This window comes from Doryrhamphus excisus, linkage group LG21 (assembly GCF_037039965.1).
Source record: "Doryrhamphus excisus strain RoL-2023G ecotype Guam linkage group LG21, RoL_Dexc_Guam_v1.1, whole genome shotgun sequence".
Taxonomy (NCBI): Eukaryota; Metazoa; Chordata; class Actinopteri; order Syngnathiformes; family Syngnathidae; genus Doryrhamphus; species Doryrhamphus excisus.
In genome coordinates this window covers 5090896-5108322 of record NC_136377.1, presented here as the reverse complement: position 1 = coordinate 5108322, position 17427 = coordinate 5090896, and the positions used below count along the sequence as shown (strand labels likewise).

General features: G+C 42.2%; 1 protein-coding gene across 3 annotated transcripts in view; it reads right to left on the bottom strand.

The window, feature by feature from the left end:
* Window positions 1-17427, bottom strand: part of LOC131138211 (polypeptide N-acetylgalactosaminyltransferase 10-like) — a 33837-nt gene that overhangs the window by 8774 nt on the left and 7636 nt on the right. For all 3 annotated transcript variants that reach the window (XR_013625201.1, XR_013625200.1, XM_078787786.1), the window contains exons 3-6: window positions 15767-15905; window positions 12025-12191; window positions 3529-3714; window positions 1557-1740 (exon numbers count right to left, since the gene is read on the bottom strand). Coding sequence is in view for 1 of the 3 variants with exons in the window: in XM_078787786.1 (XP_078643912.1) it covers window positions 1557-1740; window positions 3529-3714; window positions 12025-12191; window positions 15767-15905 (676 nt within the window). In the remaining 2 variants the exon portion in view is untranslated. The remainder of the gene's footprint in view (window positions 1-1556; window positions 1741-3528; window positions 3715-12024; window positions 12192-15766; window positions 15906-17427) is intronic.

Genomic DNA, 17427 nt, shown 5'->3' with positions numbered 1-17427 from the left:
CTCAAATGAGTGCGGCAGGTGTGCTACTTTCCTTCAAAGTTTGACAGTTGGCTGTTCACTCCAACAACCCGCAGAATGAGCCTACATTTCTAGACTCACACACACACACGAGCAAAACACCCTTTTACTGCAACGTGTTCACACAAATAGGTAGCGCACGTTGCCGTGGTTACAGACATTTCATCAGGATGAAGCAGCCAGCCAGCCAGCAGGTACTCGGCTCTCGCCAAAGCCGTCTCGGAGGAAGATCAATTAAAGACAAACGGGGGGCAGCCGTGGAAGGCATGCGGCGACACGCTCGCTGCAATTATAGACGAGCAGGGTCCGCGTCTTTGCCGCTCGAGGGGCTCAACTTACCATCGCACATCCTCGCTTAGGGGATCCCCCACGGCACGCTAGCGTTAGTAAAAACGGCTATAAAGAACCAAGTCGCGCTATTACGAGTGATGTTTTGAAGATGCTGCAATGTCACCCATCATGTACTTGGGTACAGACCCCGTATTTTATTTTATTTTATTTTATTTTATTTTATTTTATTTTATTTTATTTTATTTTATTTTATTTTATTTTATTTTATTTTATTTTATTTTATTTTATTTTATTTTATTTTATTTTATTTTCATTCATTCATTCATTTTCTACCGCTTTTTCCTCACGAGGGTCGCGGGCAAGCTGGAGCCTATCCCAGCTGTCTATTTTATTTTATTTTGTATTATTATATTATTTTATAAGAAAAAATCATTTTCAAATTTTGTAATATTATGGAAAACAAACAAAACAAAATGTTATTTTTTTTACTTATGCCAGGAAAAGTTATAATATAATTATATTCTAATTTTATTATATAATATTATATTTATATTATTATATTTATAATATTACATTATTATTATTATTATTATATTATAAAATCTTTTTCAAATGTTGTAATATTATGGAAAACAAACAAAACAAAATTGTATTTTTTTTTATTATGCTGGGTTATAAAAAGTTATAATGTAATTATATTCTAAATTTATTATATAATATTATATTTATATTATTATATTTATAATATTAAATTATTATTATTATTATATTATTGGAATGAAGTCATTTTAGTGGCATACAGTTGAAATATGAAACAAGAAGGTTAGCATCGCACATCCTCGCTTCGGGGCTCGCCCACGGCACGCTAGCGTCGGTAAAAACGGCTATAAAAACCAAGTCGTGCTATTACGTGTGATGTTTTGAAGATGCTGCAATGTCACCCATCATGCACTTGGGTAAACCCCTCCGACCTGGAGGCGACAACGTATTTACCCGGGTGTCAGTACGACAGAAAAAGTGAGGTTTTTATCACAGTGACCTTGTCTTGTTGGCGACCAGCGTCCGATGTTTTTGCACCAGGCGACAACGGTGACTAAGCTGTCAAACTGTCTGCTTTTCAACTGAGTATAATAATAAAAAAAAAAAACTAAAAAGTGCACATGTGGATGTTGAAAGGCATCGGAAAGAAAGGTTATCTTTAATGTTTTGTGGATTCAATTTAATACGCATCTTGTGCCGTCACTCACTCGAAGGGCTCGCTGGGGTCGTCCCGCTGCAGCTGGCTGGGGATGGGGATGCGCTTGTAGTACATTTCCCAGTCGAAGGCCCCGCGCATGGCGTCACCCGCTTGTGTGTCGTAGCCAAAGTTGTCGTGGTCGATCACGTCGATCATCGGGCACACCACCGTCTTCCTGTTCTGGGAAATTCGGTCTAAGGAATATATATATATATTTAAGTTATATTACAATAATACTGTGTCCGATGAGTCCTAACTTACTTTCACCAACCCAATACGTGATACTCTATAATGACAATAACTGCCAATAATGACCGCCGGGTCAAATAATGTGTCCATTTACATGCTGCGGCTGTAGGTAGTCCCCCGGTGTAGTTTTCCTCTGCATGCACTTTAAAATGGTGGCACTGTTGTTGGTGTGAAGCCCATGCATGCTACACTCGTTGTCCTGTTATTTGCCATGAACTCATCAGCGCTATTAATGCTCCTTATTCCTCCCCCTTCTGTCATTGTTTGCATGCTATCCTCATAAATTTATGAAATCCTATAAATGTTTGGGTGGTTTTAGTTAAAGCAGACACTGTTTTTTTCATCCGTGTGATTTTGACAAAGATCAGATCACATTTGATTTTGTGATTTTATGCAGAAATGTGAGAAATTCCAAAAGGTTCAGATACTTTTTCATATCACTGTATGTGATTTTCACTTTTCTGAAATAAGATTTTTCTCAAATTATTAATAAACACACTGTGTTTACTTTCACATTACTTTCATTGTCTGATGCTCAAGATAGGCTTCGATTAGATTCATTCATTCATTTTCTACTGCTTATCCTCACAAGGGTTGCGGGGGTGCTGGAGCCTATCCCAGCTGTCTTCAGGCGAGAGGCGGGGTACACCCTGGACTGGTCGCCAGCCAATAACAGAGCACATATAGACAAACAACCATTCACACTCACATTCATACCTATGGACAATTTGGAGTCGCTAATTAACCTAGCATGTTTTTGGAATGTGGGAGGAAACCGGAGTACCCGGAAAAAAAACCCACGCATGCAAACTCCACACAAAGATAGTGGAATTGAACTCGGGTCTCCTAGCTTTGAAGCCTTCGTTTTAACCACTCGTCCGCCGTGCAGCCTACATATGACTTGTCTTTCCATATTTTTGATGAATAATAGGCCATAGTCCCGAGTGGTTAGCGTGCAGGCCTCACAGCTAGGACACCGCAGTTCAATCCCACCCTCGGCCATCTCTGTGTGGAGTTTGCCGTGGGGTTCATACCCGGCTTCCTGCCACATTCAACTCCTAGCATGCTTTTGGAACGTGGGAGGGCCGAGATGACCGCGGGTGGAATTGAACTCGGGTCTCCTAGCTGTGAGGCCTGTGTGCTAACCACGTTAATGCTGTGGAATTATGGTAATGGTTTTATTTCATTTGAACATGCATCAGATTACAATTGAATGCATCACATATAGACAACAACCATTCACACTCACATTCATATTTGGAATCGCCAATTAGCCTAGCATGTTTTTGGAATGTGGGAGGAAACCGGAGTACCCGGAGAAAACCCACGCATGCACGGGGAGAACATGCAAACTCCAAACAGGGATGGCCGAGATTGGAATTGAACTCGGGTCTCCTAGCTGTGAGGCATGCGTGCTAACCACTTTTCCACCATTCAGCCCTTCAATCATCTTGTTTTCACGCGAACTGCCTCAAGGTCACGTGGTTGAAACTCGGCAATAATGAGCGCATTCATTCATGGGTCAAGGAAGAAAGCGTATTTATGAATTTGATTATTTCTTATTATGTCAAATCTCAAATCTTTCGAGTGCTCATTTCCACCATCAAAGGACTTAACCACAGAATATGATTGTTCAGTTTGAAAACCACGCTTAATGCTTTTGCCCGACTGCCCGGTCCCCCTTGCGGGACTAATAAAGGCGAATCTCTGTTGTGTCACGGTCTGTTACTAACCGAGTAGCGGAGGCAGCCAGTTGATGTTGGCCTCACAGTGCGAGTCCAGAAAGGTAATGACCTCCCCTTTGGCGGCGGCGGCCCCCAGCAGCCGAGTCCTGATGAGACCCTCCCTCTTCTTGGTCCTCAGGATGCGAACTTTGGGCATATGGCCCATGTACTCCTCCAGGGCCGCTTTCAGGTGCTCTGGGGGAAGAGACGGCGTCGTGAGAGGTTAAGTTTGGAGCTATGATGCCATCCCATCTTGATTGTTTTTATACATTTTATAGCCTTCACGCTATAAAAGGTGACATTTTGTGAAGGACAGAAGGGCTTGGAAGGGGGTCAAGTTGTAAGAAACAGGCGACCCGTCCTCCCTGCTATAAATCAACACATAAAAAGTGACACTTCCCAATCAACTAAGGCAAATTAATTCTCTTGTGAAATGAGACCCCGGTCAGGGAGGGGGGGTTTGAGGTGAACGTGAAAAAGACGAGAGCGTTTAATTATGATCGGTTAATTTTCCCCTGAATAAATTGGAATAAGGCTCAAACTGTTTACCGAACACAAGAAGGCAATTAATCACATTAATGAGCGTACGTGGACGTCGGCAAACACATTAGTCTTTATTACGATGCAAGGCGGAGGTGGTGACGCGGCCATTTCGCAAGTCGGAATTTCGCAGGAATTTCACATCCAGCTTGGAAAAGTCGAATCGGAGGATTCATCTGCAGGTTCCTGGCGTTCCAACAAATGACAAAAATATATACAGTAGTCTCGTTATATCGATATTCTTGGGAGTCGGAAAAAATACCGATATAACCGGACTATCCATATATCCGAACCTGCGCCGAACTGCATTAAAAGTGGGCAATAATGCACTCGACATTGTTCTATAGTATAGAACAATGTCGAGCAGCTTAAATCAATCTTTGCTTAAGGATTTCAATACCAAAAAAGAACACGGCGAACGGCTGCTTTCCGGTCAACTTTATTTTTCACACTTCCACCACCAGAGCGCAGCACACACACCAATTCCCGCACTTCCTGGTTCACAGGTCATGCTCAACCCGCCCCACATAGCTGGCCAAACACATGCCTGCAACAGAACCAAGAACGAACAAAGATATCTGAATACGACACAATTAAATACATGTATTTGTATGCTTGTGTCTTCGTTGGAATAGGTGTGTATGCTATGTCAGTTGGTTCTTCTGTTGCAGGCATGTGTTTGGCCAGCTATGTGGGGCGGGTTGAGCATGACCTGTGAACCAGGAAGTGAAAATAAAGTTGACTGGAAGCAGCCGTTCGCCGTGTTCTTTTTTGGTATTGAAATCCTTAAGCAAAGATTGATTTAAGCTGCTTTTGTATCGATATAAGCAGACCAAATTGGCTGGCGGGAGATGAAAAGGGCATCGTAGTAACCGGATTATCATAATAACCGGGTATCGTACTAACGGAGCTAATTATATCATAAAAGACTAGAAATTTGCCGGGAAATGAAAATAGTATCGTAATAAGTAGTAATTCGTTATAACCGATATCGATATAACGAGACTTTACTGTACAATGTATAGCTCTGTTGCAGCTGAATCTATGCAGCGACCATTAAAATCCGTGACAGATGCCGCATATAGACAAATAAGGAGACCCCATGAGGTTGTATGTATTTGTTTGTGGAAGCTTACGCTTCTATTCTTCTGCACACAATGTACGTGTCAAATACAGGAAAAAGAACAACTATGGTATCAGTAATTGTTGGAAAAATGGCGAGGGAGTAGGCTTAAGTAAACTTTGCTTCATCCTACACCTTTTGGGACATGTTGAATTGTGTAAGTTGCCTTACCCTATCATCTTCACAAGTTTAGTAAAATAGAATGTTTTGTAGCAACATGTAAGGCGTTGGAGAAGAAAAAAAAAAAAAAACTGCAAACCACCCAGTAAAAACTATGTCATGTTCTGGAAGGTGAAATCATGATGCAGTGGAATCCTTGTTTTTGTCAGTAATCCGTTCCAAAAACCGAAGCAAAGAAGTAATGTTAATCTAATTAATCCGTTCCAGACACCCAATAATATTACAAAACTATTTTACGATTTGATTTCTTATTTGATCTTTTAGTTTTGGATTAAATTGAATTTGTACCTTTATTTATTGTATTTTATTATTATTATTTATTATTATTTTACTAGTCTGTGCAGCACTTTGGAAAATATGCTATAATAAATAAGGTGGATTTGATTGGAACAACAGCAGCATAGACACAGCGACAACACTTATGACAACATCCCACTCCATAGGATGGCCGTGTCTTCCAGCACAAGTCGTGTGCTCCAGTCCACAGGTAAAAAAATGCTGTTTTGTAGCTAAATTCAGAGCTGTCTGTGAGATAAATATAGTTTTTCATGTTAGCTGCTACAATAAGTCAACAAGTCAGTTATGTATAAATGGAACATCCATCCATCCAGATGGGGCTATGCTGGAGCCTAGTAAATGGAACGCCGTTGCTGTGTTTATGTGTGGGCTTTAGCGTAAAAATAGGCATTTCCCATAATATCTGTTGTTAGCTAGCTCATATTAACTCGTTTTCTCGAGTTAATATAATAAATATGTGAATGATGGGCAAAATTCCACAAAAAGTGCAGTTCACCTTTAAATTCGATATGTTTCTCAACTTTTTGATCACAATGGTGCTCACAACTTTTTTTGTCCCCATGGTGGGTTATTTGCAATTACAAAAATGTCATAAAAACAAGCACAGCGACTGAGTCACCCATTCTGCAAAACGGTATGCGGGGAAAAGTGACGCACAATGCATACAAACAAAAAGCAGGGTTACATTTTGGAAAATATTCTTTGAAAACTGAATCATACAAAAAAAGTAGGGCATATAAAAACTGAGGTTTCACTGCATATGCAAATGAGGAGGAACAGCTCATGATCTAACATCGCATCATACAGAGGAATGATTTTACTCCATTACTTCCATCCCATTGGGAGAAATCAATAAGTCGTCTCTGCAGCGCAATCAGGAGGAAGCACTTTGAAATGAAGTCTGTCACTGCTTTACGCCTCCTTGATTGTCATCGTGATATCGAACCCTCACAAGTGACAAGCGTGAGGATGTGGAGACAATAGCGAGCTAGCATCGCTGTGCAAAACTGAACTACCCGCTTTTTTTTTGTTGTTCTTCACACGGGATGATTATGTTGAGGAGATAACGTGTCTGAAGCCCGAATCACAAAGAAGTGAATCTGCCTCCGAAATGAAGCCGAGCAAGGATGTTGTAACTTAATACTGGGGTCAATGGAAGCGCCATCAGGCTCCGGTGCACAGTTGTTTACCGTGTCGTCACGCACGCACCTCGCCCCCCCCCTGCACAAAGACATTAGAATCGATCGGCGCCCGCTGATGGCTCTCCAAAATGGCATCACTCAATTAGCTCTCTTTTGTCCTCCGCCTCACATCTCTCCCTCCCCGTTGTCCCTCCTTCCCATCACACTTCACCGAGCGCCATTACCTCATTATCTCAGCCACACTCTTGATGAATACACATGCATAACTTTTTTCTTGTGTTTTTGTGTGTCGCTGCAGCTGTTGTTGCCCCCCCCACAACTTCCTAACAATGGTCTCCTGTCGCCGCCAGCTCTTTACAGTCCAAGTGGGGCTCGACAGGGGAGCATCTAACCTGTACGCCTTGAAAGCTGTTAAATCGTGATTGGTAATTTTACACACACACAATAGGAATAGTGTTTCATATGGAGATATTATTTAAGGAGGCTTTGGATGCAAGAACACGAAAACCTTCACCGCCGACGAATCCAACCGAACCTAAATATCAGGGAACCCCTAGTATGCACGCATGCTTGTATTCGTCAGTGAAAAACAACAATGGCGGAACACAGTTCTTACTTATTGATCCAGATGATCACCCCAATTTGAATGGGTTCTCATTTACGGCTGACATTTTTCTTCAAGTCCACAGAACTATCTATACCGTTTGCTGTGAAAAAGATCATAAAACAAAAAAAAAAATAGTACCCCTACAGTTATTTCCCAAATATCAAACTATAATATACAGTATATAATATAATAAAAACTGGTCCCCAAAAATCCTGTACAATAACCATGCAATAAACCGTGCAATAACCATGCAATAAACCGTGCAATAACCATGCAATAAACCGTGCAATAACCATGCAATAAACAAGTGCAATGACCGTGAAATACTGTAAACTGACTCGGTCAATGTATATCGTGTATACTATCGTGTACTTTTGCTCCTGTAAAGGCATGTCTTATTTATCTTATAGTTACGCATTTAAATACGACTGCATGTAAGACAAAAACTAACTATGCTCACGTCGACATTTTTGCATGTCTTCCAACGGTCGAGGCCTAGCAGGCGTCTGACAAATCCACACATCCCGGCACTCAGACTCAATCAGCGTCATCCTCCTCTTGTGAGTGACGTGCAGCAAAACAGACAAAGTAGTCCACAACATCGCAAAACATGCAAGTCAACATGATGCTGAGATCTCTTTGACAAACGGACAACAATACGACATCCATTTTTACGTGTTCCTCCTGACTTAAGGTGGATATTTTATTCGGGTTGCGAACAGGCCAGGCCACTCCTGGCAGACGTGAAGCATCGCAGCCCCTTTGCTCAAGTGAGCCCGTCGGGGGGAGGCGAAGGTGGAGGAAGCAATTGGGCCATCAATCTGCCCGTGGCAGGCCTCCATCATGGAGTAGCTCATGTGTGCAGCGTGCCACAGCTGAATAAATAAACACTCTCGCCACTGGCAGTGATGAACGACGCTTCACATGAGGAAATGACTGAAGTGTGTGCCCAAAAACAACCCTGAAAACTGCAGCACCAGAGATCATTGATGAGTGGTGAGTTGAAAATTGTAAACTGGGGCACTCATCGATATGACATTTGACCATCTTCAGTCAGTGAAGCTTTTTTAAAAAAGGTAAAAAAAAACAGCAAGTAAGGAAGGAAGATTGAGCCACCCTTCAAAGTCCATAGAAGATCATGTCAACTAACCATTTAAATGGACGACAACACAAGTGAGTACCAAGGTAATTGTGTCTTACCGGTACTCAAGCATGGTGGCGGTAGGGAATACATGAGTGCTGCCAGCACTGGGGAGCTGTGGTTCATTCCAATTTTGCATTAAATCAATCTGTTACTGACAACCAATTACAATGATGGCTATACATGATGGTGCTATTGTCATGGTCTGGGGCTGCATGAGTGCTACCAGCACTGAGGAGCTGTGGTTCATTCCAATTTTGCATTAAATCAATCTGTTACTGACAACCAATTACAGTGACGGCAATTCATGATGGTGCTATTGTCATGGTCTGGGGCTGCATGAGTGCTACCAGCACTGGGGAGCTGTGGTTCATTCCAATTTTGCATTAAATCAATCTGTTACTGACAACCAATTACAGTGACGGCAATACATGATGGTGCTATTGTCATGGTCTGGGGTGCATGAGTGCTACCAGCACTGGGGAGCTGTGGTTCATTCCAATTTTGCATTAAATCAATCTGTTACTGACAACCAATTACAGTGACGGCAATACATGATGGTGCTATTGTCACGGTCTGGGGCTGCATGAGTGCTACCAGCACTGGGGAGCTGTGGTTCATTCCAATTTTGCATTAAATCAATCTGTTACTGACAACCAATTACAGTGACGGCAATACATGATGGTGCTATTGTCATGGTCTGGGGCTGCATGAGTGCTACCAGCACTGGGGGGCTGTGGTTCATTCCAGTTTTGCATTAAATCAATCTGTTACTGACAACCAATTACAGTGACGGCAATTCATGATGGTGCTATTGTCATGGTCTGGGGCTGCATGAGTGCTACCAGCACTGGGGAGCTGTGGTTCATTCCAATTTTGCATTAAATCAATCTGTTACTGACAACCAATTACAGTGACGGCAATTCATGATGGTGCTATTGTCATGGCCGGGGGCTGCATGAGTGCTGCCAGCACTGGGGAGCTGCGGTTCATTCCAATTTTGCATTAAATCAATCTGTTAGTGACAACCAATTACAGTGATGGCAATTCATGATGGTGCTATTGCCATGGTCTGGGGCTGCATGAGTGCTACCAGCACTGAAGAGCTGTGGTTCATTCCAATTTTGCATTAAATCAATCTGTTACTGACAACCAATTACAGTGACGGCAATACATGATGGTGCTATTGTCACAGTCTGGGGCTGCATGAGTGCTACCAGCACTGGGGAGCTGCGGTTCATTCCAATTTTGCATTAAATCAATCTGTTACTGACAACCAATTACAGTGACGGCAATTCATGATGGTGCTATTGTCATGGTCTGGGGCTGCATGAGTGCTACCAGCACTGGGGGGCTGTGGTTCATTCCAGTTTTGCATTAAATCAATCTGTTACTGACAACCAATTACAGTGACGGTTAATACATGATGGTGGTATTGTCATGGTCTGGGGCTGCATGAGTGCTACCAGCACTGGGGCGATGCGTGAAACATAAATTCCAACATGTACTGTAACATTATGTAGTAGAAACTCAGTGCAAAACTCATGTGGAAAAGGGAAGGGGATTCCTTTCACAGTATAATAGCTCCTTAGGGCCAGCAGCACTCATGCAGCCCCAGACAATGACACCAATCACCACCAGGGAAGAAACATTACTTTGTTTTGAGTAGACGTAATGAAGTGGTTGCTGGGCTGTACTCACTTTCGTGCCACAATGTACACTGTGCGGTGTTTCATCTACTCGCCAACTCAATTAAAACAGCAGCCGCTAAGCAATGGGATGCTGGGACGTTACCGTGGCAACCAGGGTGCTGCCGTTCCTGGTACCACTGGGCGTATATAGCAGCTGACTAATTTGTACCATTTCTGCCAGTTTCTAACCAGACACCAAGACAATGGAGTATTTTTTTTTATAGGATGATGATTCATATCTGTGTTATGAAATAATGTGGTAGGATTAGGAAAAAGTCGAACGAAAAAAACGAAAAAACGCCCTCCTTATACATTCTCTTACATTGTTTCTATTAGTCAAAAGAATGTGCGGCGAAGCAGCAAATCGCATACTCCATAATGAAACACTTGTTCTCCATCCTCTGCCTATGTACTACAGGAGCATTGATCTGCATGGCAGTCCACACTGAAAACACTATCATACCATCTTCTCTCCTCCTCTCTTCCTACGACTTCCCTCCATCATGCAGTCGCTTATCCGGAGACCACCATCGATTGGAGCTCAAGCTCTGCTCGGGTGTCTGAGGCTTAATTACAGCCGGAATGAGTTCTAATCAAAAGGGCAGCAGCCATCGCAGCAGACAGCCCGCAGTCTCTGCCTTGCAACGTCTGAGCATCGAACGGCAAAACCATTATTCTTAGTGTCGAGACGCCAATATGAATCACATTTCAATGAAAAGTAATGCATCGTGCTGTGAAACATCTCAAATCTAACAGCGCTGAAGTCAAAGTTTGACCAACATTTTAGTAAATAATAGCTTTTTTTATATTGTGGTGCCACCATAAAAAGGTTAAAAATGTGATCATAACCATAGAACAGGAAATAGAACTTATTTTGACACTCTGTCGTGGCTGTTAAGTACAATACAGCGGCAGTAAAAACAGTGAAAACAGTTTAATTATCTCTCTCTATCTCTATATATATGTATATATAATTATATTTGCTTTGTTTTATAATTGCTTACTTATTGATCCAGATGATCGCCCCAATTTGAATGGGTTCTCATTTACGTCTGACATTTTTCTTCAAGTCCACAAAACTATCTCTGACCTAATATTTACCGTTTGCTGTGAAAAAGATAATAAAAGCAGAAAAAAAATAGTACCCCTACAGTTATTTCCCAAATATAAAACTATAATATACAGTATATAATATAATAAAAACTGCTCCCCAAAAATCCTGTACAATAACCATGCAATAAACCGTGCAATAACCATGCAATAAACAAGTGCAATGACCGTGAAATACTGTAAACTGAAAACAGTTTGGGGGACCATGGGAAGACCAATAATTATCTTTATGAGGTTTATATGTTTAAATATATATACGTATATATATATAGAATTATATTTTTATATATGTAATATATACATATATTATTATTATATAGAATTCTTCAGAAATTAAGATTATATTGATTTTGAATATTGTAATTTTTTTGCACATGTGAGCATACAGTACAGTACAACCAGAAAACAGCAAGCAAAGCACGTCTGATCTCCTGGCGTAGCCTCCAACGTACAGTCGCAGGCATCCCTCTCGACGGGAGGGTTTAATTTTAGCTTATGATGCACGTTCAAGGAGTCTGAGGCAGCGGAACATCTCATTACCATGGAAACGAGAAGTACACACATCCATCAAACGGGAGGTTGTGACAGAAATGATTAATCAACACGGGACTAACCCTGAGACCGTAGCCAGATGTCTGCAGATGATACAAATATGGTGGTGGTGAACGGGGTACCTTTATCGCTGAAGTCGTCTACCAGGATGACTTCGGCGATGAGCTGCGGAGGAGAACGGTTGAGGACGCTGTGGACCGTCCTCAGTAGAGATGACCAGCCTTCGTTATGGAACGGGATGATGATGCTGGTGTTGGGTAGTTTCTCGGCGTACAGCTTCTGTTTACAGCTAGACGGACAGATAAAACAAAATGGCACGATAGTTAGCCAGATGATTGCGTTGGATATGTTGGAGTGTGACAGCTGACATCAGACACCACTTTGCCATCATGGTGGAAAATGACTTCAGCTCTGACAGTGAGTGAGGGATAAAAACCACTGACAATTTTATGGTACCGTGCTATTATTCTAGACATTCTATACGGTATGTTGCAAGAGCCTGTTGTTTTTTTTTTGGATCGCTTTATTGGATGGGAAAAATACATTGTTATCATTTGCCCTTCTTAAAACTGCACCAAACATGAGCTCTTCCATTGTGCAGTTGCATTTGATTTGAAAGAAAACAGAAAAATACATCATTGGTAGCGAGTGAGTTAATTTAGTTTTTAGTCATGAGTGATGAGGCGGAAATCACTGAAATAATTTTGGTGTTTATTACCACCATATTTTCCAGATGGTAGAGCGCCTCTGTGAAAAAATGTGAAAAAAAAGATGGTCGCACTAGTCTATGATTTTAGTACATGGAACTATTTTTTAAGATATGCTTTTTCCAAGGCTGCACGGCGGTTGAGTGGTTAGTGCACAGACCTCACAGCTAGGAGACCCGAGTTCAATTCCACCCTCGGCCATCTCTGTGTGGAGTTTGCATGTTCTCCCCGTGCATGCGTGGGTTTTCTCCGGGTACTCCGGTTTCCTCCCACATTCCAAAAACATGCTAGGTTAATTAGCGACTCCAAATTGTCCATAGGTATGAATGTGAGTGTGAATGGTTGGTTGTCTATATGTGCCCTGTGATTGGCTGGCCACCAGTCCAGGGTGTACCCCGCCTCTTGCCTGAAGACAGCTGGGATAGGCTCCAGCACCCCCGCGATCCTCTTGAGGATAAGCGGTAGAAAATGAATGAATGAATTAATGAATATTGCCAAAAAATAAATAAACAAAGAACACTGACATTATATATATAATAATTTTTTAAATTATTTAAAATATTAATTTAGATGTATTTTGATTTTTATTAGTTTACATATTTTTATTCAATTTTTTAAATATGAAAAATAATTTTATTACTGGGCTGCACGGCGGTCGAGTGAAAATGAATGAATGAATGCTTTTTCCTAAACAGTGTATGTAATACGGCTAAAGTTAAAGAATAGCCTACCAGCTGTCCTCATCATACTCCTGGGAACGGAAACCACTAAAGTTGGCTTCTTCACACTCGGAACTGAACAACACCACAACTGACAGAATCTCTCCCTTTTTCGTTGTCGCTCCTGTGCGAACCCCACCTCGAGCGAGGTAAATCAGGCCTGTGATGTCCTCCCACCAAAACCCGCCGCCGACAGAGAACCTTCCGGCACTGCTGCCAAATCCACCAGCAGTCACGGGTAAAAGCTGCTGTATCGATGCACCACTCTGCGGGTTCTCCATGATGCAGGAAGTGCAGAATACACACTTGTACACCAGAATTTTAAGTCATTATCATTTATATATTTGGCAGCCTAATTGTAACGGATTCACCATCCAACAGCAGCAACACCCACACTTCACCACTAGGTGACAAAATATCCCAAAAATGCCGGCTTTTACAGGCTGTGGTGTGGTAAAGCTGGTATGACACATTTAAAAAACACCAAATCAGCCCCGATTATCTTTATGTGTGGAACAACGGGCTTCAGTTAAATAGAATCAGTTCTATTTGTTGTCAAGGTGGAATGGCCAAGTGGGTCAAACACAGCAGCAGCAGATGTCGACCTTCAGACACGCCTCATCGGGCCGTGACGTGCTCCTGCAACAGCTGTAAAGTCATTATTTGCGGCGATTATATACAGCTGTTCCACAGCCACCCCCATTGAGGAGTTACAGCCCTCATCTTGTACACGACGAGGGGGAGCTAATCATGTGATGAGAGTCATTGTTGTCCATTCATATATGAATGCCAGGCTGGGTGGGGGAGGAGGGGGTTGGGGGGGGGTCGTGATGTGATAGACAGGTGGCCTGCTGGTGAATCCAGACTAGCGCCACAGGGGGGGGAAAGTGTTTACACTCAGTATGTGTACGCTTCAATTAAACCACGGCGGCGTGCAGGAATCTAATATGTCACTCGCAGAGACAATATGCCAATCAAGCAGGGGTGACGTCTGGGGGAAGGAGTGGGCGGGCAAGGGGGGGGGGGGCGTGAGCAGGTTGGAGACAGGTGTGTGACAATATCTGGCAATTTATGCAGAGCACCAGCAGAGTGAGACCAGGGGTGCATAAGGTCAAGGTATATAACAGTCCATCAAGGATGCATTGAAAGCGGCTTTTCAGGAAAAGGTGAAGAGTCAAGGGAGGATTGTTGTCATGGAAAAGAACAAACGGAGATTGAAAGCTTGTCAAAATGTTATTTCTAGGACGGACATGGAGTATACCAGAGGGTGCAGATTCTTCGAAAGCAAAGAAAGTAATAGTTGTACATCAGGAGCAAAGTTAATAAATGTTAGGGATATCTGATGCTGATATCAGCATAAAAATGCCATATCAGTATCTGATTTTTTTTTTTTTTCCTGATCATCTTCTTCTTCTTCTTTCGGCTTTTCCCTTAAGAGGTCGCCACAGCAAATCAATCTCCTCTATCCAACCCTGTCTTCCGCATCTGTCTCTCTTTCACAAACTACTTCCTTTACTACATCCACTTTGGTCTTCCTCTACGCTTCCTACCTGGCAGCTCTAAACGCAGCATCCTTCTACCAATATATTCACTATCTCTCCTCTGGACACGTAATGGTAATATTATTATTAATTATTTCATTTGAACATGCATCAGATTACAATTGAATGCATCACATAATCAGTTCACAATTAGGAAGAGAGTAGGAAGAAGCAAAGCTTATTAAATCCTACCCCTCCATCTGGTACTTTTACAATCAGTAACTGTTACATTTGTTCACTTCCTGCTTTCCATAATACAGTTTAAGGTTTGTTTTTTCATTTTTAAATTTTATAATTGGGGGCGGCACGGTGGAAGAGTGGTTAGCACGCAGACCTCACAGCTAGGAGACCAGGGTTCAATTCCACCCTCGGCCATCTCTGTGTGGAGTTTGCATGTTCTCCCCCGTGCATGCGTGGGTTTTCTCCGGGTACTCCGGTTTCCTCCCACATTCCAAAAACATGCTAGGTTAATTAGCGACTCCAAATTGTCCATAGGTATGAATGTGAGTGTGAATGGTTGTTTGTCTATATGTGCCCTGCCCTGTGACACTTTTTTTCAGAGGTTGGCTGTTCCTGCTACTTATAAATGTAAAAAGTGTGAATAACCATTGTGTTAGCATATCTTACTCTATTGTTTTATTGCTAGAACTTGCCTTCCAAGAGGATGTAATGTCTGTTTTGGTTAAGTAGTTTATAAAATAAATTACCCGCAAAAAATGTGACTTATACTCCAGTGCGACTTATGTATGTTTTTTTTTTATACCTAATTATGCATTTTTAGCCTTGTGCAACAATGTAAATGTATTGATGCCTGAAAATACAGTTATGTAATTATGGTTGAGAAATATGAAAATAGTTCTCGATGACGCCGTACCACTGTAATAAACATCAACTTACTTTGCGTGGCGTATGTCCGGCAGCGAGCGGTTGAGCGAGATGCGGTCACTAACGTAGATGTTGAAGCCGTTCTCCCTGTAAGCCAGGTCCACCCGATGGGCATCGGACATCAGAAACGGTTTACCCTGTTCGCCGTTACCTGTGGAAAAACAGCAAGAGTTTTCCATGAGCCACTCATCTCTGATCTACAGTCGGAGCAGTTCATCAAATTACAATCGCGGGTCGTTTTGTTCTATTAAGCAGAAACTATCTGACTGAATTCCAATGGAAAGCAAGCCTTTGTTTTAATAGCTCATTGCAGAGAACTAATCCTAATTTAGTTTTGCTCCGCATGGATGGATCGCATTGCTTTCAGGGCTAATCAAAGGTCGTTTTTTTGTTATTGCTACCATCCTTTCCAGGTTTCTCAACCTCATACATAAATATATGAAACCAAGAGTGGTTTTTTACACTCGCAACATTCTCATTTGAACAAGTTCTATTTAATGCAAATCAATGGGATTGAGATACCAGCTCACTGGGCAGCTAAGTATCCCTTATTAACAAATCAAAGACTGCTCAGTACAGAATAAAAAGGGCAAAAGGTGGTGTTACCGGATAAGATGAGAAGCAGAATGGACGCTCGCGGTGGATTAACTGGTTTTAATTACATTATGAACTCCTATTGGTGATGGTGCTCCGACTCATACCATGTGTTCTCATGATACTGTAGTATTTCTTCTATTTCTAGTTCCAGCAATACCTATAAAACACATTTACAGCGTTTAAAATTATTAGAGCCCTCTAGACTTGACATAACACCCCTATATTCACATTTAGACTTGTATTACCCAATATAGTAAACACAATAAAAGTAAATAAGCCATTTAAGACACAAATGGAAACAGGAGTTCAGAAAATTCAGAGAAATTCAGCCATAAAAATGTAATTACGAAGTAAATAAAGTCAAGTTCGGGCTGCACGGCGGTCGTGTGGTTAGCGCGCAGACCTCAATTCCAACCATCTCTGTGTGGAGTTTGCATGTTCTCCCCGTGCATGCGTGGGTTTTTTTCCGGGTACTCCGGTTTCCTCCCACATTCCAAAAACATGCTAGGTTAATTAGCGACTCCAAATTGTCCATAGGTATGAATGTGAGTGTGAATGGTTGTTTGTCTATATGTGCCCTGTGATTGGCTGGCTGGCGACCAGTCCAGGGTGTACCCCGCCTCTTGCCTGAAAGACAGCTGGGATAGGCTCCGGCATACCCATGACCCTAGTGAGGATAAGCGGCATAAAAAATGGATGGATGTACAATGGAATCTTGAAAATGCAATACACTACTACTAATTTAGGCTGCACGGTGACCAAGTGGTTAGCACGCAGGCCTCACAGCTAGGAGACCCGAGTTCAATTCTGCCCTCGGCCATGTCTGTGTGAAGTTTGCATGCTTGGGTTTTCTCCGCGTACTCCGGTTTCTTCCCACATTCCAAAAAACATGCTAGGTTAATTAGCGACTCCAAATTGCCCATAGGTATGAATGTGAGTGTGAATGGTTGTTTGTCTATATGTGCCCTGTGATTGGCTGGCTGGCGACCAGTCCAGGGTGTACCCCGCCTCTCGCCCCAAGACAGCTGGGATAGGCTCCAGCACGACCCTCGTGAGGATAAGCGGTCGAAAACGAA